The sequence below is a fragment of the Stenella coeruleoalba genome (genome assembly GCF_951394435.1).
Source record: "Stenella coeruleoalba genome assembly, chromosome: 11".
Taxonomy (NCBI): domain Eukaryota; kingdom Metazoa; phylum Chordata; class Mammalia; order Artiodactyla; family Delphinidae; genus Stenella; species Stenella coeruleoalba.
In genome coordinates this window covers 92,400,777-92,423,563 of record NC_137157.1, presented here as the reverse complement: position 1 = coordinate 92,423,563, position 22,787 = coordinate 92,400,777, and the positions used below count along the sequence as shown (strand labels likewise).

At 42.3% G+C, this 22,787-nt stretch overlaps 2 protein-coding genes across 6 annotated transcripts in view; one reads left to right on the top strand and one right to left on the bottom strand.

Annotated features, from left to right (window-relative positions):
• DUSP16 (dual specificity phosphatase 16) overlaps positions 1-15,048 on the bottom strand; it is an 85,392-nt gene extending 70,344 nt beyond the window's left edge. Inside the window, exons 1-4 of one of the 5 annotated variants that reach the window (XM_079937640.1) lie at positions 13,517-14,323; positions 11,532-11,728; positions 7,557-7,680; positions 2,484-2,546 (exon numbers count right to left, since the gene is read on the bottom strand). The gene's annotated coding sequence lies outside the window, so the exon portion shown is untranslated. Of the gene's footprint in view, positions 1-2,483; positions 2,547-7,556; positions 7,681-11,531; positions 11,729-13,516; positions 14,324-14,581 lie in introns of those variants that run through there. The other 4 variants (XM_079937639.1, XM_079937641.1, XM_079937642.1 and 1 more) reach the window with 4 other exon arrangements.
• Positions 15,049-15,134: 86 nt separating this feature from the next.
• LOC307194495 (uncharacterized protein) lies at positions 15,135-16,622 on the top strand (the record flags this gene model as incomplete). The annotated part of the gene is made up of 2 exons (XM_079937644.1): positions 15,135-15,467; positions 16,520-16,622. 2 exons carry the CDS (start codon positions 15,135-15,137, stop codon positions 16,556-16,558), a joined length of 372 nt encoding a protein of 123 aa, XP_079793770.1. The 3' UTR covers positions 16,559-16,622.
• Between the last annotated feature and the right edge of the window lie 6,165 nt (positions 16,623-22,787).

Genomic DNA, 22,787 nt, shown 5'->3' with positions numbered 1-22,787 from the left:
TTGTCCACCCCTGGTTTTATAGGTAATAAGGAGGAGGAGGGATAGGAAGAGGAGGATGAATGAGGCCTCAAATCCTCCTCAATTAAACAAGCTGCACTGATAGTGGCTGAAGATGGGGGAGTTCCTCCGCAGTTACTGCAGTTCCTCTGCTCCGCTCACTGCATTTCTGTATCCCGCACTATAGCCCACCTGATCTGTGAGCAGTTCTACTCTGCTAATTCATATTTTAATGAGAAAATGGCATCTTACAAGTCAACAACAAAAAATTAAATAACCGATCAAAAGATGGGCAAAGGACTTAGATACTTCCCCAGAGATGATACACAAATGGCCAACAAGGAGATGAAAAGATGCCCATCATTACTAATCACCAGAGAAATGCAAATCAAAACCACAATGAGGTATCACCTCACACCATCAGAATGGCCATTATTTAAAAAAAAAAAAAAACGAAAATCACAAGTGTTGGCAAGGATGTGGAGAAATTAGAACCTTCGTCCACCGTTGGTGGGATTGTGAATTGGTACAACTGCTGTATAAAACAGTATGGCAGTTCCTCAAAAAATTAAAAATAGAATTACCATATGACCCAGGCATTCCACTTCTGGGTATTTAGCCAATAGAATTACAAGCAGGGTCTCCAGGAGATATTTGTACATCCATTATTCACAATAGCCACCCCAATATCAACAGATGAACAAAATGTGATTAAACACACAATAATAATACAATAGTATTCAGCCTTAAAAAGGAAGGAAATCCTGCTACATGTTACAACATGGATGAACCTTGAGGACATTATACTAAGTGAACTAAGTCACAAAAAGATAAACGCCGTACGATTCCACTTATATGAGGTATTTAAAATAGTCAAATTCATAGAAACAGAACATAGAACGGTGGTTACCAGAGCTGGGGGAGGGAGAAAAGGGGATCTGTTGTTTGACGGGTATAGAGTTTCAGATCTGCAAGATGTAAGAAGTTCTAAAGGTCTGTTTCACAACACTGTGGACATTCTTAAGAGTACTGAACTGTAGCTTGAAAATGGTTACAATGAGAAATTTTACATTGTTTTTAACCACAATTTTTTTAAAAAAGAAAAGAAAGAAAATGGTAATAGATCTCTTCCCTCTTTTTTGCTGCGTCCCTCCCAATCTTTCATACCTAAAGGGGCGAGAACTGCTCCAGGACACTGTCTTCCTTCCCCTAAACTAGCCTACGGTAGCAGCCAACAAGCACTCGGCTCCTACATGCGGCGAGCAGGGCTGCTCTGCAGTCACAGGTGAGAGGGGGGAATGGCCAGGAGAGGACTTCAGATGGACTGACCTCCACTTCTGACTGTGACTTCATCCCTCAGCCTAGGAGAGTGGAGACTGATGTGCTGGACCCCTGGATGAAGAGCCCCTAGGGCAAAGAATAACATGTTTCCTAGTGATTTGCTTAAACCATGAAGAGCAGATAGTCAATCAAGAGGTGCTAGCAACAAGCATAAACTCCTGGCTGACCAAGGTCACAGGCTACACTTCTTTGCATCCCTTCTAATACCTCACTCTCAGACGTCACTCAGTAATACCTGTTCATGCTGGTAACAGTGACATGCCGATGACCACTAGCCAAAAGGATGGATCTTTGGTCCAGAAGAAAAGCCTACCAGACTCAGAAGCCCAAGTGCTCATTGTAATAAATGAACTAAGGTCATTTGTACAATAAAAATCTCCACTGATTTCACAGTAACTTTTATTAAGAACTTGTATAAAACTACTTTTTCCTGGCAAGTGGATACGATACTGCCTAACACTTGGTACCTGGAAATCCAACCCCCCACCATATACTGTGTCACCTTAACATCATGTTAATTACATTCTATAATGAGACAGCCACTGGCAGCATCTAAGATCCTGCCAAACAGGTCATTCGTTTGCCAGAAAAAATTGCTTGAGTTTGTCCTTCAGCTAGGACTGTATTCAAGAGAAGAAGGGGTTTTCCACTGTACACGATTTTTATTGTTGGTTATAAAACCAAGAAGCTATAAAATCAAGCTTCCGGAATATTTACATTAACAAGGCTCTTAGTCACTCACATAATGAAAAATGAAAACAACTGCTTTAATTATGTAGTTAAAAGGGTTTCAGTAGAAGGAAAAGTTTCTGTTATTTGGATATTCTACAGTAATGAAATTAGACGCTGCCCCTGAGCTGTTTAAAACAGCTATTAAATATATATACATACCCCCATTTTATTCTTAAAATTACACTCCAAACTGCAGATGTCTTTTGGCCCCTTTGAATGCCAGAGTTAATAATGTTTATCTCCAGGATCTCCCAATACTGATAAAACACAATAAACTGCATTGGGATCCTTCTATAAGATTTTTGTTGGATAGAAGACTAATCCTTTTTAGGTTAACATTTCAACAGCCTCCTTTATAAGCAGTGTAATTGCTTGGTAATTTGTTAGAATTGGGAATATGATTTTCAACTCACTGTATATCCGGATTCATATAATCTTGACGGGATTCTGTGGGAGGAGCCAGATCACCGCTCTCTCTGAAACACAAGCAGAATCCCATTTCAAGTCATTTGAAACATCAAAGGTTCTGCCTCATTCGAGTCAAGTTCAGTTGTTACAACGCATGAAGGGTATCACTCTCCTTTAGCTGTCCTCTAATTTTATCTAAGGCAAATATGCAGTGCAAACACTATTAACAAATAAGAACAAATGCTCCATAAACAAAAGGCGGTGTTCTACCAGGTTTTAACCTACAGTGCTTCAAATGCTTCCTCTGCTGGGTCAGATGGCATTTTCTTAGAACACAGTACTGAGGCTATTTTGATTACAGACTGTACACGTATATGTATATGTTCCCCTATTAAAATAAAAATGCTATTAGCTTTCCACTTTCAATGGAAATCTGGGGCATAAATAATATCATATTACCTAACTGCCAAAAAGCCAAAACCTAATTTTAAGCTTCAACCTTCTATATCATCAAGATCTTTATTAGAGACACTGCCCAGCTATCAAGATGACTATAAAACACCAAACCCTTCTATATCCTCTCTCTAATCCTGTCCACTTTTTTTTCTTTTTTCTTTTGGCCACACCGTGTGGCTTGTGGGATCTTAGTTCCCCAACCAGGGATCAATCCTGGGCCCCCAGCAGTGGAAGTCCAGAGTCCTAACCACTGGACCTCCAGGGAATTCCCCTGTCCACTTTTTTTGATTAAAAAGATAGAAATGTGAAATGATCTCAAAAGACAGGAACAAAAGAAGAGATAAGAATGTTTAAACCGGAAGGTACCTCAGAGATTATCTAATACAATATTCTTATTTCACAGTTGAGGAAGTTGACACCTAATTGTCTCTAAATTAGCTCTACGACTAACTGGGATTCAGGTCTGTGTAACCTTCCACTAAAATAAGAAAGAAAAAGGAACGTGTAAGAAAGAAGGAAACACATAAAATAGTCTCCGAACTAAAGGAGAGTTGATGTGTTGAGCTACTGAATACTCTGTGCTTTCCTTTCTGCATATTTGTGACAGACACACAGCCAGCCACCCAAGAGACATCTCCTCCCCTCTGATGGCTGAGTCCCAGTTTTTCCTGGGCAGCAAGCAATGTGTCTAAGCCTAAGAAATGATACACGATGTGCGTTACACCAAACCTGGTACCCATTCCCCTTGTACCTACACTCATTTGCCCAGTATCTCCTGGGAGGGGAGGCGGTCTTGTGTGAAACAGTTCAAGCAAAAGAGACTTCAGCAAAAACTGGATGGAAGCTTCTGGGAAAGATTTTGTTCTCTGTCAGGCAAGCACAGGAATAGGGACTGCTTGCTCTACTTCCTCCTTCTTGCCTTGAAAGGGGATGTGATGCCTAGAGCTGAGGCAGCCATTTTGTGACCTGGTGGCAGTAAGGGAACATGCAAAAGACGGCAGAGAACCTGGGGCCCTGAGGACACTGCTGAGCAGCTGGACCTCCTGAGACCACCTACCTCTGAACTTCCGTGAACTGCATAATAATAAATGGCTTATTATGGTTTAAGCTTCTGCCCATGGCTTTCTGTTAACTACAGCTGAAAGCAGTACTGAATTTAAAAAGATACTTTGTGTGCCCTATGATTCTCTTGCCCAAGCACTCCCATTACAAATGTATACTGTACTTATACATATGCAACTAAAAAGTGACAAGATTATATGTCTCCTGCATAGTTAACAGAGACCAGTTTAATTACTTTATAGTCACAGTACCTCAACTATATGACCCTATTAAAATAAACGTCACCAGTAGATAAAACATAAGGGAAAAAAACATGACTCAGAATCGTGTTTGCTCTTGATTACTGACTTTGATCCTTCCTTCTGCCATCTCAAATCCTTTCTGGAAACGAGTACCACATCAATAACAAACTGATGAATGATACCTATCTGAACTAAATTCTTCTGTCTCCTTTAATCATAATTGCCTGTTAGTAAAAAATTAAATATTAAAATTTCATTCTTGGATTTGCAGCCCCAGATCTGGCCCAGTCAACATTTTCACATACTGATGCCTGTAACCGAAGCTTAGAGACTTACCAGCAGTACACCAAATTCATGGCACTGCTGTTTTCTCCTGCACAGGGTATAATAATAGAATTTGAATACTGGTAAGACATTCGAAGTCAAACTATCCAGTACAGTTATTTCAATAGTTATTTTAACTGTATTTTGATGGAAATCTTTCAAATATACGTTCATCTCCGTGACTCCAGCTGCATCCACCTCTGTATGTCCCTGGGCCCCGTTCTCCCTGTGTTCACCCCACAGTCTTCCTCTGCCCCCCATCATTCATCTCCATCTCTGCCCACAGCCCAGTTCTGCCTGCAGCGCCGCCTGTGATCACTAATGTCTACTCCATTCACAGCCTCCCTGGTTGGAAGAAACGGACAATGGCCGTGAACATCTGTTTTCCTCTCAGGTGTGCTAGCTTCTCTCCCCTGCTGTCACTCAAGGAAAAAAATGGCTGAGTACCCTGATTTTGAGCATAGATACAAATGAGTATGAACGTATATATGTAGACCCAGTGCTTTTTTAGCTTAAAAAAAAAAATACAGAGAGAACAAATGCTCATTTTTTGTTAAGTCGTAAAGCGCTTTTTACCAACTCCACCCTCTGTCTACCCTTTACCCACCACTCTCTGAGGTTACACCACCTTCCACCACTATGATCTCCGGACCACATGGCTCGTCCCACACACTAACATATTTCCCTCTTGCTGACAAATTAATCAGCTAAGATGGAAACATTACTTTATTGATACAGATGTCTATGTTAGACTCCTCTAAAAATATGTTAGGACAGGGCACCAGTTTACATCAGCATTTTCAAAGTGTGATCCAGAGATGCCCCGGTGTGAGGTCCCCGAGACCTTTTCAGGGGATCCACAATGTCAAAACTCCTTTTAGTAATACAAAGATGTTACCTGCCTTTTTCACAACAGTGAATCCAGAGAATATACAGTGCGTGATGATAATGTATCATTCTGACAGCTAAGGAAACATATGCTTGTATATTCTTGTGTTTAGAATGTTCTAAGGTAGCAAGTTTAAGGTATAAATATGCATGTTTTCAGTGTGTGCTCAGTACTTCTATGTTCCTAGCAAGAGCAATCTTTGGTTATATCGGCTATAATCTCCACTACCTCATTATCATCCAATGAATTCACTGAGGGTTTAAAGAAAAAAAAATGGAATGTTTTAAAGTTTGACGTGATGAGCTCTTCAGAGCAAAAGACTGTTTTCAAATTAGAAGTGAAAAAGCATCATAAAAGTAAATGGTCAGAATGCACGGGTTGGAGCGGCGCACGGGATAGCTGAGAAACTAAGAAAGCTTCGCCCCGCTGACACTGCTGAATGTCTGCTGGGCGAAGGGTCAGTAAAAGAAATCACAGCAGTGGCCCTTCCAATGATGCAGCAGCTCATCAAATTAAATGTTAATGTCTACAAGTTAATACCTCTCCTTAAGCACTGTACTTTTGCTTTATAAGTGGACAAATCTGCAGACACGGGTGGACTTAGTTTTGTTTTTATTATTCCAGTATCCATGCCAACTAATCATCGAAGGGCTTCTTTTATGTGAATGCTTGGCAACAGATACGAGTGCTGCTGAATTACTCAAAGTACTAAATAACTTTACGAATCTCATGATTTACCCTGAAACGACCATGTTGGTATCTCCCCTCTGATGGTACAAAAGCAAATGGGGGGCAAAACTGCTGGCACGTCAGCGTGAATCACGGCAAGGGTACAAAACTCCACCAGTGATAATCACACTCTTCACTATCAATCGTTTCTAAACAGCCCGTTTCACAGATGCCTTTGATAAAACAGTAAAAGTTATTAATTTTATTACATCTCACTCCTGAGATCGTGGTCTTTTTAATAATCTGTGTGATGAAATGTGAGCATTTCATCATACCAAATATGTAGAAAAAGCATTTCTACATGCCTCACACATAGGCCGTCTTGAGGAAAAGCATTCATGCGGTTGAGTTGTGAGCTAAACTATACACTTTCTCCAGAGAATACCATCTTTGCTTTTAGCAAAAGTAACAAACCCCATTCTTTTAGAATGACCGGCAGACAACGTACTGTTATATATAATTATTTAGACTTAGGTACCTGGTATTTTCTCTGAAGTAAATAAAGTGACCTGATGCTTCAAGGAAAGAAACTAACAATATCTGCTGCTGACGATAAAATTCGAGCTTTCAAGAAAAAATCAGAATTTTGGAAAACTTGAACTGCATACCAAAATCTTGACTGCTTCCCACTTCCTAAAGACTTTTTGGATGAGATTCACGGTCATATTAATGAATGTGATTTGCTAAATATTGTGTAATCAAATGTGTCAACACTCAGTCAACTGTTATTTTTCAAATGACCAATGTAAGATGTCATAAAATCACACACAGGTCAGAGATCCATCCGAAGTGCGAGGTGGACCAATAGATTTTTACATGACAGAGTACAAAAAATTCATTGATAAGGTTTCAGATTCAACGCTGCAACTAACCCTTAAGAATCGACCACTTGCTGAGTTTTGATATATCGAAGAATGTTCACAATTATATGAAAAAGACACTAAGATACCCCACCCTTTTGCTACTCTGTATCTGTGTATAGCGGGGGTTTCTTCATGTACTTCAAACAAAGCAACATGTCACAACAGACAATATAAAAGCAGTTATGAAAATCCAGCTATCTTCTATGTAGCAATGCAGTAGAGAGAGTCTCACTACATTTTTTGTTTTGGAATACCTTTTTCATTAAAATATGTTATTTATGTTAACCTTTCATGTGTTCGTTACTTTTAAGTGAATAAGTATTTTAAACATTTCTCAGATTTCTAATATGCTAAATATTGACAGATATAGTCCACATAAACAAAAGATCTTTGGGGTTCCAGTAATTTTTAAGAATGCAAAAGTGTCCTGACACTAAAATGTAAGAAAACCTCTGGTTTTTAACACCACAAAAAAGAGTGCTTTTAAGTATGTGTACATAACAGGATGGGCACCTGAGAATGAGTCAGAAGGTCTCGGCTCCAGGTCCGCTGCCACTTCTTACTTGCTTTGGGATTTGGATAAATTAGTCTCTCTAAGGTCTTAGTTTCCTCATCTGTGAAACAGGTAATTCATGTCCTGTTCAGAGGATAAAAGACAAAATACGTGAAAACAACTTATAAATTACAGGTGTCTTATTATTATAAGATCTCAGAGTTAAGAGTTTTAGCCTTGTGACCATATTTCTACAAAATTATCCCTATTTAAAAATTATTTTTTTTACTAAATGCAGAACTTACAGAAAATGCACAGGGGAGAGTTTCTGATTGGTCAATTCGGTCAAACGTCCAACCACATAATTTTACTGTATCAAATTCCGTCCTCTACAGTTATGATTGGTAATGTGTGTTAACTATTATGTATATTTCCAAATACACACAAAAGTACAGAAAATAGTAACAAACCCCGATGTACCCTCAACAATTATCAAAAATTTGTCAATACTGTTTCATTTCCCATTTGTGTGTGTTTGTGCCTATCCTGAACTTTTTAAAAACAAATAATAGGCGTCATTTCATTTTGCCTGGAAATACTTCCATATGTATCTTTAACAGATGAGAATTTTTTTAACATAACCATAATACCATTAATATAGATAAAAACTTCAGTTATAATTCTTAAGTATCATCTAATACACACTCCATGTTCTAATTTCCTGATTGCCTCCAAAAAAAAGAGTCTTTGTTAGTTTTTAGTTGTCTTGTAGCATCAAAATATCATTCTCACCAGTTAACTTACAAGTGAATATAAGATTATCAGCTAAAGCTGAGAAGGAAGAAGAAATAATACCATGCTTTATATACCATGTACAATTTATAAAACAAAGTCAAGAACTATTTTTCCTGAGAAATGTGCTTTTCCTCCAAGAAAACAACAAACAAAAAGAACAAGAGAAACCCACTACAAAATAGGCCAGACTGGGGACACTTGAGTATTCTGAGAAGTGACCAGAAGAGGACATAGCTCCGCTGCTCAGGAAGGGAAGAAATTGTAAGAAACCACCACCTGCCATTTCAGAAAAGATGAGGTCAGGTCAGCCCCAGGGTCAGGCAGGCTGGAGGTGAGGTCAGGGTCCAGGTCCCAGAGTGAGCATAAAGCTTAAACAAGCCGGGTGCCCAAGGCTGGAAGGCAACCGCCTGCAGGCTTCAACTCAACGCTCAAAAATCAGTGCTCTAAGCTAGAGAGAGAATGCAACCACCATCAAAAGTAACTATTGGGCTTCTCTGGTGGCGCAGTGGTTGAGAGTCCGCCTGCCGATGCAGGGGACACGGGTTCGTGCCCCGGTCCGGGAAGATCCCACATGCCGCGGAGAGGCTGGGCCCGTGAGCCATGGCTGCTGAGCCTGCGCATCCGGAGCCTGTGCTCCGCAACGGGAGAGGCCACAGCAGTGAGAGGCCCGCGTACCGCAAAAAAAAAAAAAAAAAAAAAAAGTAACTATTTGTGAGAATTCAATTTACTCAGCAAACATTTGTCAAAAGTGAACTCTGCTAGGCACTATTCTAAGATATGAGTTATATTTTTTGGTCATTTATACAGTTAAACAATAAGCAGTATATGTCTCTACACATGATTCTCCCTATTAATTTTAAGCGGAAGAATGGAGATATTTAATATTAATTACCTTGCCATATACCATTACAATTTATATTTATATTTTTCTGTAAACTGAAGTTTAGCCCACCCATAACCCAGACATTAAAACAAATTTGATTTCTACTGTCCTTCCCACATATGTTTGAAGAGTACACGTCACATTAGCTTTGATCACACACATCACAGACCCCTAGCATTCATCACTACAATTAGTTCTTTTCTAAATGGAGTATCTAGTTTAGAAGGAAATCAAGGAAATGTTAAAGAATCTCCCACTTCCTATGAAAATTGTTTTATTTTCCATAAGCTTATTCCAAGCGTGTCAGAATGTACTGTAGATGAACACTGGTTAGGTGCATAAAGAAAAACTTTCAAGATGTGGTTCTATAGGCACATACACTTAATATAAATCCTTTTTGAAAATCCTTTACCGCAGTTCCACCTATAATTTTTTTTTAAGTTTAAAACTACAGAAAGAATGGAGAATGAGAGAACACATTTCTTAAAAAATGCTTGAGAAGGACTTCATAAATGTGTCCAAAAACATGAAAGAGTCACTAAGAAATTTTTAGCTGACACTACAAAGGACATCTTGTCAACAACAACAGTAAAACCTGGCAGTCAGACAGCTACAGAGTCCAGACTTCCCCATTTCAGAACTGACACTTTTGTATCAGGTCTACTACTTGTAGAAAAACAGTAAAAATCCTAAGTTTAAAATAATATTTCCGGTGAGACCACTAACTCCCCTATCAATCTGTAAGGAGAATGATTAACCACACAGAGCGCAACACAGCCCAAATTTACCATCGGATTCCTGCACCATGTGGATGAGGCCTGGAGGGGGTGTCACCCTTGACCCCATTTTCTGGTAACTGAGCTGAAGAGCTTACTTGTAGTTTCTGTACATCTTTTGTTTTGTGCGCTCTCATACAAGGTACCATCAAAACAAACTGTCCTTGGAGTTTAGCTTCACTTTATAGCACTATTGTGATTATCGTTCTTAATGGAGAATCTTACCTAAGTATATAGTCCAATATATACAACTCTAAGTAAACTGTAATGAACGACATTAACCTCACTGTAAAAACATGAGGTTCTTAGCAAATAACAGCAGAATTGCATACAAATTGTTAACAAGGAGTTAAAAACTCAAAGCGTGCATGCTTCAATCTACAAAATATTACGTAGGTTTCTTGTTAAAAAATTGGTTAAAGATGAAGTCAATTAATGTGTAGACGTCTATTCAAATTGGTTTGGACTGCAAATAAATAAAAAGTTAAATCATTAACATTATTCACCAGGATATCACAGGCAAAGTAGGTTATTCACAGAGTAAGTGGGGCTATAAAGAACACTGTAAAATTTCCCCTACTCTGTTCACTACTATCTTCACAAGACATCACTCTCTGACATCAGATTTTCCATGTGGCGTTTACTTGTTTACTGCCCTTCTGTCTTCTCCCACTAGAATGTAAATTCCATAAGGGCAGAAACCTTATCTTATTTTCCGCTCTATTCCAGGCTCGGAGAACAGTGTCTAACACACAGCAGAGGTTCCAAACAAATCCGCTGGATGAAGGGATGGATGGATGAATGGCCTCTCCCTTTCACCTCCCCTACTTCCTTTCCTCCATACTCATGTTAACCATCCTTTGAGGCCAGGGTCAAACTCTACTATCCCTATGAGGACTAGGTCCCCAATTCTCCAGTCTCTTTCTCCTTCATACCAGGAATTTGGCACTTCCCAGCTGTCTGGTAACTGTTTATCCTTGCATATGTATATAGCTCCTTTGAAATTCTCATAATCCTCATTCTGGGCAGGGACCCGTGCCCCTAACTTTTGGTATCCACCTCAGGACGTGTAAAGAGTACACCACCAATAAACGTTCTGTTTGACTCATTCATATCTGTAGTCAATCCAGAAATCAATTTAGTTAAGAGTTTCAACATTTTATAACATAGCCCTCCCTTTCCAATAACTCGACTGAAATTGCAGGGGGTCCCCCTCTAGTTTTTAAATTTATCTTTGTCAATTTCAAGCTTTACATTCTCATATACACAACTATAGCTACTCATAATGCACTTTATCCATCCTCCTCCCCCAAGATTAATTTTTGTATGTAATAAAAAAATCTTGTGACTTTTTGATGATACCTACAATGAGGTATCTAACCCCAATCAAGATGGAGGTAAAGTTTCATCACTCTCTTCCTGTTGCTGAGGTATTGGAGGGTATTTTTTCTTTTTATGCCTTTTTCCTTTCATGTCAAGATGTATCCCATTTCCTTCTTCCCTGATCATAGCCCTGGCAAGCTTTTATTATTTCTTTGTACCTGTCCTTGGTAATCTGCCTCAGATCCTCCTTTTTGAGCCACTCCTGTTTCCTTCAGTCATTTATTTGATTACATTTCAAACTTCTCAGTTTGTGTATGAGACTGGCGTCTTCTTAAAGCCTGAGCCTGCTTCTTTAAATCTGGCCAAACTTTATGAACCCTATATCCTTTCACAAAGCCAACCAACGCTTGGTCATCTGGGATAAATGAAATGTACAAAAATATCAGATTATCCACAACACAACATAATCAGAAAAAATGTGACATCTGGCTTTGGAATATATCATATGTGGCTTTGGGCAAGATTTACTTTCTTAATTATATTTTTGCTTAAGCCACCGTTAGAAACATTTTCTTTTATGATGGTGGATATCTGTCTTGGTTTTAAATTTTGACACAGTTAATTGTTTTTAAAAAGCCAATCAAACATCAACTGTGGTTTTTCCTAGGAAGCCTTTTTAACTAGTTTTTTCAATCTGTTGAAAACTGTCATAAAATCTGGTTTCTGTTTCCCCTGATTTATTTCTTCCCTGTTCTTGGGCTTCTGATCCAAATCAGCTTACCCTATATTAATTTACTTCTTTAATTTAAAGTACCATTTGCTTGAGAACGCAAAGCATTATAAAAACATTACACATCTAGTGAAATTTTCAGCCCAAATAACACTGGATAGAAAACTCTGTTTTTTGTTTTTTGTTTTTTTTGATACTCCAGGAAAAGTTGGGTTTCTAGGATATATTACACTGGTAATGCTAGCAAATTATCTTTAGTGGGCTATTACGATTGGCTGAAAAATAGAAAAACATTAATTTTGAACAGCTATGTAAGTCAGTTTCATCAATATATAATCCCATAGGCCAAAAACTCTATAGAATTAAATTCCCGATACAGGCGTTTATAGAAAAGAGCATCAAAACAAACTCACACATCAACCCTGGCCCTTCTCCTGACCCCAGCCTAAACTCTGCACCAACCTCAGACTTGATCTCAGCCTCACTGCCGCAAATGAGTTTCTAATGTTTAAGAAAAAGGAAAAGAACTAGGTTAACAGGATCTTCTCTTTTGCCCCCTTTTCAGTTACTGCCATGAAGCTTTTGTTCAAAGAGATCCTTAATCCTTAATTTTACATGACCGTTTTCACTTTACAGCTATTCAATTATTTTACATTCAAATGCGCAGTTACAGCACTTGAACCTATTTTTTTTCATGTTATTCACCATACTACCAGCAGAATTAAGAATAAACTCATTTCTACTTTTCCCCCCCATGTAGAACTTTGATAAGTACAAATTATTTTTACCTAAAAGCCAACTTTTGGGCTGGTGCCTTTTAGGCGAAGTTTTTACATAAGATGTTAAATGTTAACCCCCCAAAAACCTTTTTAACAACAAGGTTTCACACAGTCACCAAACTCAGTTAAATTCCAGAACTTTACTTAAAAAACAAAAACAAAAAACTTTCACAGTGCCTAGTCACATTTTGACTAAAATCCCCATTCAAAGCCCCAAATTTTTAGTTTTTTAATTTACCTTCTCCAGGCTGCTGCCTTCACCAAACACAGAATTCCACAAGTCTCAATTAACTCCGGCCTCCCCAGCTGTTTATCCAATACACATGATTCTCAAGCAAAGGTGAATAATTCACAAATGACTAATTCAATTGGTAAGAATTCTTTTTTTCTTTTAAAAATTTACCTCGACTTCAAAAATCTCTTTTCAGAATAGCATAAATCCTTTAAGGAAACAGTTGTCACCTATGTGCACTCATAAGATGAGTGGCTTAAAGAGGCATTTTTCTGACAGTCTAAGTTCCCCAAATACTAGTCATAAGGTCTTTCATGGATGGTAAATTTCACACACACACACACACACACACACACACACACACACACACGCACACACACACACACACACACACACACACACACACACACACACACACACACACACACACACACACACCGGAAGGAAAGGAAAGAAACATACCTGGTCATTTTCTAAACAGGTTTGATAGGTTTGGTTCCCTCGTAAGAGCAGAGTATTTACTTACAATCTTTTAAAGCAGAAGTGGCAGCCAGAGCACTGGGTAAATAAAAACTTCACAGAGGTTTAAAAACCCTGCATCTTAACTCACTTCCCCGATTCAAGGGGACGGCACTGCAAACCCCAGGGCAAATGAGATTATGTAACAGGTTTTTCCTCTCTACTTTATTAATCACAGGCTGGTTGGAGGTGTGCTTTCTCCAAACGATTTGAGGCACCCAGGACTTGATTTAGGATCTCTGCAGCTGACGTCTGATACATTTCCTTAGGCTTTTGCAGGATCCATTCATTTTAAGATCTACTTGCATTTTCTCGAGTTAATTACCGGGCTGCTGCTGTTGTCGTTTTAAGGAAATAAACCCGGCAGCACCTGAAAACTTCAGTTTTGCACCAATATCTTCCTCCCCTGTGTTTCATTCCGTGAAACTACACATGATAAACACAGACCTTCGGTCGTCTCCCTGGGCTTTTTCCTTTCTCACGTTTTACGACTGGTGTAAATAAAGAAGTCACTGGCGCACCGGGCCGGGCCCCCAACACCGGGCCTCAGGGGTCCCAAGAGGAAAAGCGAGTTGACTGAAGAAAGCAACCCCGTCACCACCCCGGTGGCCGCGCGGCTTACGCCAAAGGCGAGCTGGGGATAATGGGAACCGTCAGGCCGGGGCCCCACTTGGCAGGCGTGTTGTGTAACAGTCGCGCCTGGAAGTGAGCAGCTTCTCCCGCGAAGGGACCGCGTCGGCGGCGGCTCCTGGCGGCGGGACTCGGCCGTCCGGCCCGAGGCCCCCGCCCCCCGCCCCCCGCGCCGGCCCCCCCGCAGGGCCCCCCCTCCCCCGCTTCCCACGCGCGCGCCGCTCCGGCCCGCGGTCGCCCCCCCACCCCGCCCTGGACCCCGGGCCCGGCCGCTGGGAGGGCAGCGCCGGCGGGGCGCGCGGACGAGCGTCCACGCTACCGGCGCGGCGGGAGCCCGGCCCCGCGCCCTCCCACCCCGCAGTCCGCGCGGCCACTTACTTTCGGGGCCGCCGACCTCCCGGCTCCCTCGGGGGGGGGAACGAAAGTCGTCACGGCGTCTCCCCGCGGGGCCCCCTCGCCTCCCGGACCCGCGAGGCGCCGCGACGGAGCCGGGAGGGCGGCTGCGCTCCCGCTCGCGTCCGTCCCGTCGCGCTCTCCTCCTCCTCTTCTTTTCGCTATATTATCTTCTCCTGCTCGGAGGGGCGGGAGGCTCGGGACGCGCGGAGCCGTTTGCAACTTTTCTTCGCTCTTTCTCTCTAACCCCCCACCCCCGATCAGCCTTGAAAAAACACTGTCGAAAGGGGCGAGGAACCTGGGAGGTGGAGGTGGCGGCGGGGACGCGGAGGGGGTTGGGAGAGGTGATGGTGGTCGTTTGAAAACTGCTCAGAGCCCCCCAAGCAGGGATACCCAGAAAGAGGGGGAAAGGCGGGGGGCTGGGGGGTGGGGGGTTGGGGGGAAAGAGAAAGAGTCGCTGGTCAGGAAACTTCAAGCGCGGATGAGGTCATTGGTTTAAAAATAAAGAGATGGCGTCACTTGAAACCAATCCCAGTGAATGAACTCAGCGGAGCCCCGGGGAAAGGAGGAGACAGGCGAGGGCAGGGCGGTGGGCGCCGGGCGGGGCCGTGCGCCCGCCGGAGCTCGGAGCGCGGCTCGGCGCCTGGTCGCGGCCTCTCGGGGAGGGGGTCGGGTCCCGTTCAGTTCCGGGGACCGGCGGCTCCGGGACAGGTTCCGCGGGCGCCGTTGGGAGGAGCCGGGCGGCCCGGGGAGTCGGCCCCGCGGCCTCCTCCTTCTGCGCCCGCCTGCCGCCCCCGTGGCCCCTGATCTCCGACCCCCGGCCCCCGTGGCCGGGGCTCGGCCGCGCGCCTTCAGCGCTGCGCCCCAACAGGTATTTCAGGGTGTCCCCCCCCCCCCCGCCCCTCGGCGCCCCAGCGAGGCGCAGAGCCTTTTCCGCCTCCTTGGGCTGTTTCCAGCTGCCTCCCCAGCGTGAAGAAACGCCAACAATGATTTGAGAGCATTACAATCGCTCTTTAAAAAGTGACGAATCTAAAACGCAGGGCGCTGCCGTCTCTTAAGAAAGAGAAGCTACAGGTACTTTAAGAAAAAAATCACACTCAGGTGGTCAAGCGCTCAGCTCCCTCTGTGTGTTTGTCGTTGAAAGCCCTCACCTGAATGCTCCTAGCAGTCATTACTTTACTGTGCTTCTATTTACTTATTATTTCTATTTACATTTGTAAATTAATGAGCACGAGCAGGCTAAAATGCTCTTCACAGGTATGTTCTGTATCGGGCAAAACAGACCAGAGGTTCACCGCCTCTTGCGAAGTGCAAGAGCAAGACCCCGTTGAGTTAACTTCACACACTTCGTGCATTTTTTATTTGGATTAATTAAAATAGCTTTGTTTTGAAACTACGTTACAAACTTTGGGAAACTAGAGACCCGAGGTGGTGACAAACCAGGACTTGGAATCACTGAACAGGACAATCGGAGCTTTATTCTAGTGTGCTTTGAGCATTTGAGCATGAAGCTGCTTCTACTGAGAAGTACTCACGTGGATATCACATAACAAAGATGTGATTAATGACGGAAAAGCACACTGCGAGCGGACTGCCCCATGAGCCAGAATTTGTGTGTAGGAATAGTAGCTCCTAAAATATTCCATTTACAATGTACTGGATTTGGGACATTGGTCCCTAAAGGCCAATCTTTGTTGGGGAATGTCCGTTTAGACACTGCCTGGGGCTTTCTGTTGTTCTGTTTTTGTTTTTGATTGGTAAAAGAACTGAGAAGCAGGTTTGGGGTTCATCTAACGAAAGATGAAACATCTCCATTCTCCTTTTCTGCCTTTAAATCCTGCAGCTTAAGTGCATTCGTTATTATAATCATTTAAGGTTAGTATTAGGGTAAGCCTCTAGGAACTTCCGGCCCATCTTTTACAGGAGGAAAAGGAGCCCATCTGGAGAGGGGGAGAGCGCTGAGCACTCGAGGCAGTAAAAGAAGCCTGAAGGCCATGGATGCGGAGCCGACTTTCTGCCTCTGCCTTTGACCTCTTTAAGACTTCTGCAGAGGGGAAGCCATCTCTCCCGCGACGCCCTGCCCTCTGGTGGCCGGGGATTGTTACTGTAGCTCCAATGGGATTACTGCCTATGCTCTTAAAGAAAACCTCTAAAAATCGACTGCGCATATAGACCTGCTGTTTCTAGAACGGTTTCAAAGGGGTTGTTGGAGAGGATCTGCATCTCCAGTCTGACTAGCTGGAGGAGTTGGGATTTGGGGGAAGGAAGGAAAAGAGAGAGAATCCTTGTCCTGGAGGTGGAGAGCATGGATCTTGAAGACTTCTTTAGATGCTGCAGCTCCGGGCGCCTTATTCTGACACGTCTTGAAACCTCTCTCGACTTTCTTCCTTTAAACAACAATTAAATTGGAGCGCCTTCCATGTATGTGGTGCTATGATAGCTATTATGGGAGTCTCCCAGTGCACATCATCTAACTAGGGAACGAGACATGGATTAAAACTAATGAAAAACTAAATTAATGATTGAGTGGCATACGATATTGGTTAAAAGAGTCCAGTGGAGAAAAGGAGCGATGTCAGCTGGGGTTTGATAGTTAAGATCTAGTTTGGGGTAAGAGGGTTCAGCTGAGGGACGATTCTAGAGGGGAAATGGCAGGAGTGAAGACATGGAGATGGAATGCATAAGGGGTATTCAGGTAAGGGATGAGTAGACCCTTCCAACAGTAGTAGAGATTGGGGTGTAGCGATCAAGAATTAGGCTGAATTTGAGACTTAGAGGCACACTGCAGAGGTACATGAATGGTAGGATACATAGCTTGTTAGTAGTCCAGCAAATAAATATTGAACAAGTTTACTTCACTAAAGGGTACATTCCTCCTTGTTCTACTAAAAGAGCTTCTGTATATGCCAACAACAAACAGGTAGGAACAAATGTAAAACGGTATTTATTGATATAGTTGCTCCAAAGAGTATGAAGTATTTAGGTATAAATCTCACAAATCGTGTACAGGATCTGTATGCTGAAAATTATAAAATGCTGATTACAAAAAATTAAAGAAGAACTAAATAATTGGCTTGGAAGCCCCAATATAGTAAATACGTCAGTTTTTCTCAAGTCGATTTATAGATTTAACAGAATTCCTATCAGTAACCCCAGCAAGGTGTTTTTGGTAGGCATAGGCCAGCTTAACCTAAAACTGCTTCCAGGATGTTTAAGGAATTGAGTGAGTGCTAGGTTCCCCAACAGCAGACAAACGGCTCATGTATTTAGGGCGCCAGCAAAGCAGGGGCTCCAAGGTCCTACAATCAGATCATCTGGAAAGAAGCTATTTTTGTTTCAGTACATGTAAGTGTACGGTTTAGTACTGTTTCTAGTTAGAGTTTAATATGAGAGAGACGCACCAAATTTTTTGGTCAGAATTAAAGATGGAAGAGGAGCGCCATCTTTAGTGCTGAGATCCCCCTAAGGTGTTTGTTTGTTTTTTAATGTATTTATTTATTTATTTTTGGCTACGTTAGGTCTTTGTTGCTGCTTGCGGGCTTTCTCTAGTTGCGGTGAGCGGGGGCTGCTCTTCGTTGCGGTGCGCGGGCTTCTCATTGCGGTGGCTTCTCTTGTGTGGAGCACGGGTTCTAGGCACGTGGGCTCAGTAGCTGTGGCGCACGGGCTTAGTTCCTCTGCGGCATGTGGGATCTTCCCAGACCAGGGCTCGAACCCGTGTCCCCTGCGTTGACAGGTGGATTCCCAACCACTGCGCCACCAGGGAAGTCCCCCTTAAGGTTTTTATCTGTCCCTGGCTCTGGGACTGCGGTTATAACTGAGAGGCAAGGCCCCTTCCCTCATGGAACTAACATTCTCGTGGGGAGAGAAGGCAAAAACAGCCAGGGCTGTAACAAGATCAGTTTTACTGGAGAAAACTGGGTGTTGTGAGAGCGCACGGTTGAGGGTGGGGTGAAGGTGGTTGGCGGAGACATTCCTGAGGAGGGGGCGCTTGAACTGAAGCCTGAATGCGAGCAGGGATGTGGTCTGGGCAGGGGCAGCAGGTCACTCGAGACTGTTCAGCAGAAACAGAGTGACTTGTAGGGAGGGAGTCGGTATGTTCCCAGGGCAAAAGGGAGGCCAGTGGAGCTCAAAAGTATAAAGCGATGGCGAACAGGAGCCAGACCATACAGGACCTTACAATGCACAGTAAGGAATCTGCATTCTCCTCTGCAAGATTTAAGCAGGTTAGCACATGACCTGGTTTATGAAGAAGATATTTACAAGTAAGCATAAGAGTTTAGTTTTGAAACGGGAGTTTTGATAATATTCTATAAATATTTAATTTAGCAGCTCCCTCTTCCAATGGGAAGTAAGCATTTCTGATAATTTCGTTTTATCTCCAGGGATCCCATTAATGTTCCCAAATCAAATATTCTTAGCCTAGGGTTCATGGCTTCCAGGGAGTACGTGGACGGGCTTCAGACGGTCCAGGAGCCCCCTAAAATTTTGTACGTATATGCTTATGTGTGTTTTCCTGTGAGTGGGTCCCTCGCTTTCAACAGGTTTTCAAAGCATTTTCAATACACACACAAAACGAATAAGACCTACTTTACCTTTAAGTCTTGGCTGTGTTTTTTGGATGGTAGTTGCTGCTACTGTCCTAGGGCTTGTGGTCCCATACAAACGAATCACAGCTCTAGAAGGAACCAAGTTCTGCCTCAAAGAGGTGACACTATGTTGGAAGAGAGCACTCTTCTGGCAGAGTAGGAGGCAATGTTCTAAGAGTTTGTCTCTGAAGGAAGTTTCTGGAAGAAAATCTTACCTCTGTGACGTGAGAACTAGAAGACACCTAAGACATTATCTGATGCCCTCCCACTCACTTTACATAAAAGGGAGCGAAGGTCCAGAGAGGTTAAGTGGCTTGCCCAAGAATGCACAGCTAGTTAGGGACTAAACTGGGATTAGAAACAGTTCTCCCATCTTTCAGTACAATGCTCCATGCTCCTCACTGGAAGGTTTATGAAGAACCTGGACCAAGTATAGTGCTTAAAAGTCTAATGGGAATGAAGTGTTCAATTCCATTCAATTAAATTAAACAAATACATGCTCATTTGTAAGCAAATGGAAGGAAGGAGGGAGGTGAAGGTGTTTGAAAACATACAATCCCCTCTCTGAAAGAGATGAAAAGCCTCAACGTCAAATTAAGATGTACAACCAAGAAAGAATAAATGGCAACAACCCTGTTATCAGTGTATGTCTGATCTTTGTGTGGCAAATATGTAAACAGACACAATAAATTACAAAAACTAGATGACTTTTCACTTATCAATTAGGCAAAGATTTTTAAAACGGGTATGGGACTTCCCTGGTGGCGCAGTGGTCAAGAATCCTACTGCTAATGCAGGGTACACGGGTTCGAGCCCTGGTCCAGGAAGATCCCACATGCCGCGGAGCAACTAAGCCCGTGCACCACAACTACTGAGCCTGCGCTCTAGAGCCCAGGAGCCATGACTACTGAAGCCCGCGCACCTAGATCCCGTGCTCCACAGTAAGAGAAGCCACCACAATGAGAAGCCTGCACACCGCAATGAAGAGTAGCCCCTGCTCGCTGCAACTAGAGAAAGCCCACGCGCAGCAACAAAGACCCAACGCAGCCAAAAATAAATAAATAAATAAATAATTGATTCTTTAAACAAACAAACAAAAAACCAGGTAATCCCAGGATTGAGTCAAGAGTGTGGAGACACAGGTAAGCAGAAAGAAAGGCAGTGGACGTGGCTGTTACAGAATGCTAAGAAAAAAGCGTTTCAAGCAGGGAAGGAGTGTGTTTCAAGTGAACTAATACTCAGAGAAGATAAGGTCTAAAAAGTTTTCCTTGATTTGGCAATTAAGTGGCCGTGAAGAGGGTGGTTTCACCAAAGACAATCTTGCAAGATTGCAGTGAGTTCACCAGGGAATGAGAAACAGTGGAATAGGAACTATTTTTTCAAGGAGATTGCGTGTCAAGGGGAGAAAAAAATCTCCTGCCCAGCTTCAGGCAAATGTAGGACATTTCAATTCTACAAAGATCCTAAGGACCTGCTAACCAGACTATTTGGTTGTTTTTGTTTGTTTGTTTGTTTGTTTGCGGTACGCGGGCCTCTCACTGCTGTGGCCTCTCCCGTTGCGGAGCACAGGCTCCGGACACGCAGGCTCAGCGGCCATGGCTCATGGGCCCAGCCGCTCCGCGGCATGCGGGATCCTCCCGGACCGGGGCACGAACCCGCGTCCCCCGCATCGGCAGGCGGACCCCCAACCACTGCACCACCAGGGAAGCCCTGGTTGTTTTATTTTAATCAAACAATTCATAACAAACAGGTATTCGGAAGCGCCCTGAGAAATGAGAATCTCTCAGTCGCAATCTCAGGAGAGTTGCGGGTGGACTTTTGCTATCTACAGCCCAAACTTGATTTCCAATGTTATGTAGAACACACATTTGGGGGTTTTGTCAAGGTTGCTTTGACAAGTCTTTTAATAACTGTGAAATAAAATATTAAGAATAAAAGAATTCTCATATCTAATATCAGATGTATTTATCTTTCAAAAGGCTGAAAAGTTCTTTTATAAATGATAGCGGTCGTAGGGCGGGAAAGTAAATCAAAGCTAAAAACTATTTGTGAATTTCGCTTCTTTTCATCTGACTCTAAAGGAAAATAATTGGAGTGAATGCAGTGATGTCCTTTTCTTCCTCTGATATAAAGAATATGAAAAAGTGGTGTCTGTTTTTGAAGACCAGTGATCTTTAAATGGTTCTTCCATTTTCTGAGTAAGTGTAGCTCTCGAAGTGCTCAGTGGTTTTCTGGACTAAAAATGACAATGTTCAATAATAATTCGTGTTTATAAATGTAAACATTACCTTTGGGAACAGTCTTAAACTAGTAACAGAACCTCTCATTCAACGTTGGTTAAACAGCAAGATAGTATATTCTGACCAAACAGCAAAATACTATTTTGATTAAAAAGTACTTTTTAAAATTTGTGTAAAGTCAGTGTTTTAATGTATTGAAGAAAAACATCTAGTTCTCTTTAGATCACTGAGTTTTTAGGACTATCTCAAGCCACTACTATATGGGAAGCAGCCGCATAGCACAGGGAGATCAGCTCAGTGCTCTGTGACCACCTAGAGGGGTGGGATAGTGAGGGTGGGAGGGAGAAGCAAGAGGGAGGAGATATGGGGATATATGTACATGTATAGCTGATTCACTTTGTATAAAGCAGAAACTAACACACCATTGTAAAGCAAGTATACTCCAATAAAGATGTTAAAAAGAAAAAAACACTACTATAAAGAAACTAGAAATTAAATGAAATTTGAAAATAAACTAATATCACCATGTTAAATCCAACACAGAAACACTCAGCTCTTTGTACAAGGTATATACTGGGTTTTTAACTCTCATAACAACCAGAAGAGTTAGGTATTATTATTTTCTTTTCTATTTTACAGTGGAGGAAATTGAGGCTGAGAAAGTTTAAGGAGTTGGCTCAGAGACGCAGAACTAGGAAATCGCAAGTTAGAACTCAACCCAAGTTTTCTTACAGGTTTCGTGGAGAAGATCAAGAAAATACAAAATATAAGTAGTTCAAAGTAGTACTACAAGCAATGCCACTCCCTTAGAATGCACTTTTATGATTATGGGTCAAACTTAGATAAATAATGAAGTTGGAAAAAAGCTACAGAAGTTGGAAAAAATGAGGGCTGTCTGAGCTGGGGCAGAACAGCCAGCTCCAGAGTCCAGCTCTGCCGCATACTGGCTACGTAACTTGTGGGAAACTTCGTTTCCTCATCTTCAATATGAAGGTTGTTAACACCAACCGTCCAGAGCTGTTGTGGGTTTCAAATGACTACCAAGGAAAGAGTCAAATATAATGCATAATTCCACACGGTGAATACTCACTACATACTGATTCCTTCCTTTTTAGGAAGGGCTGTATGTAGAACAGACTTAGATAGTGAACAATAGATTGAATTGGGATATTAAAAGAGAAGGGGAAGCTCATTCCAGGAAGAGAAAACACACAGTTGGAGACACAGCAGGGAAAAGGTGTTTAAAATAGTTTAACTGAAGCAGAACATTTGTATTCAACAGTTTATAATAAGCCTGGAAAGTGTTTTGGGGCCAGATTACACAGGGCCTCAGCCAAAAAAACTAGCTTTTCTATTATAAGTAGC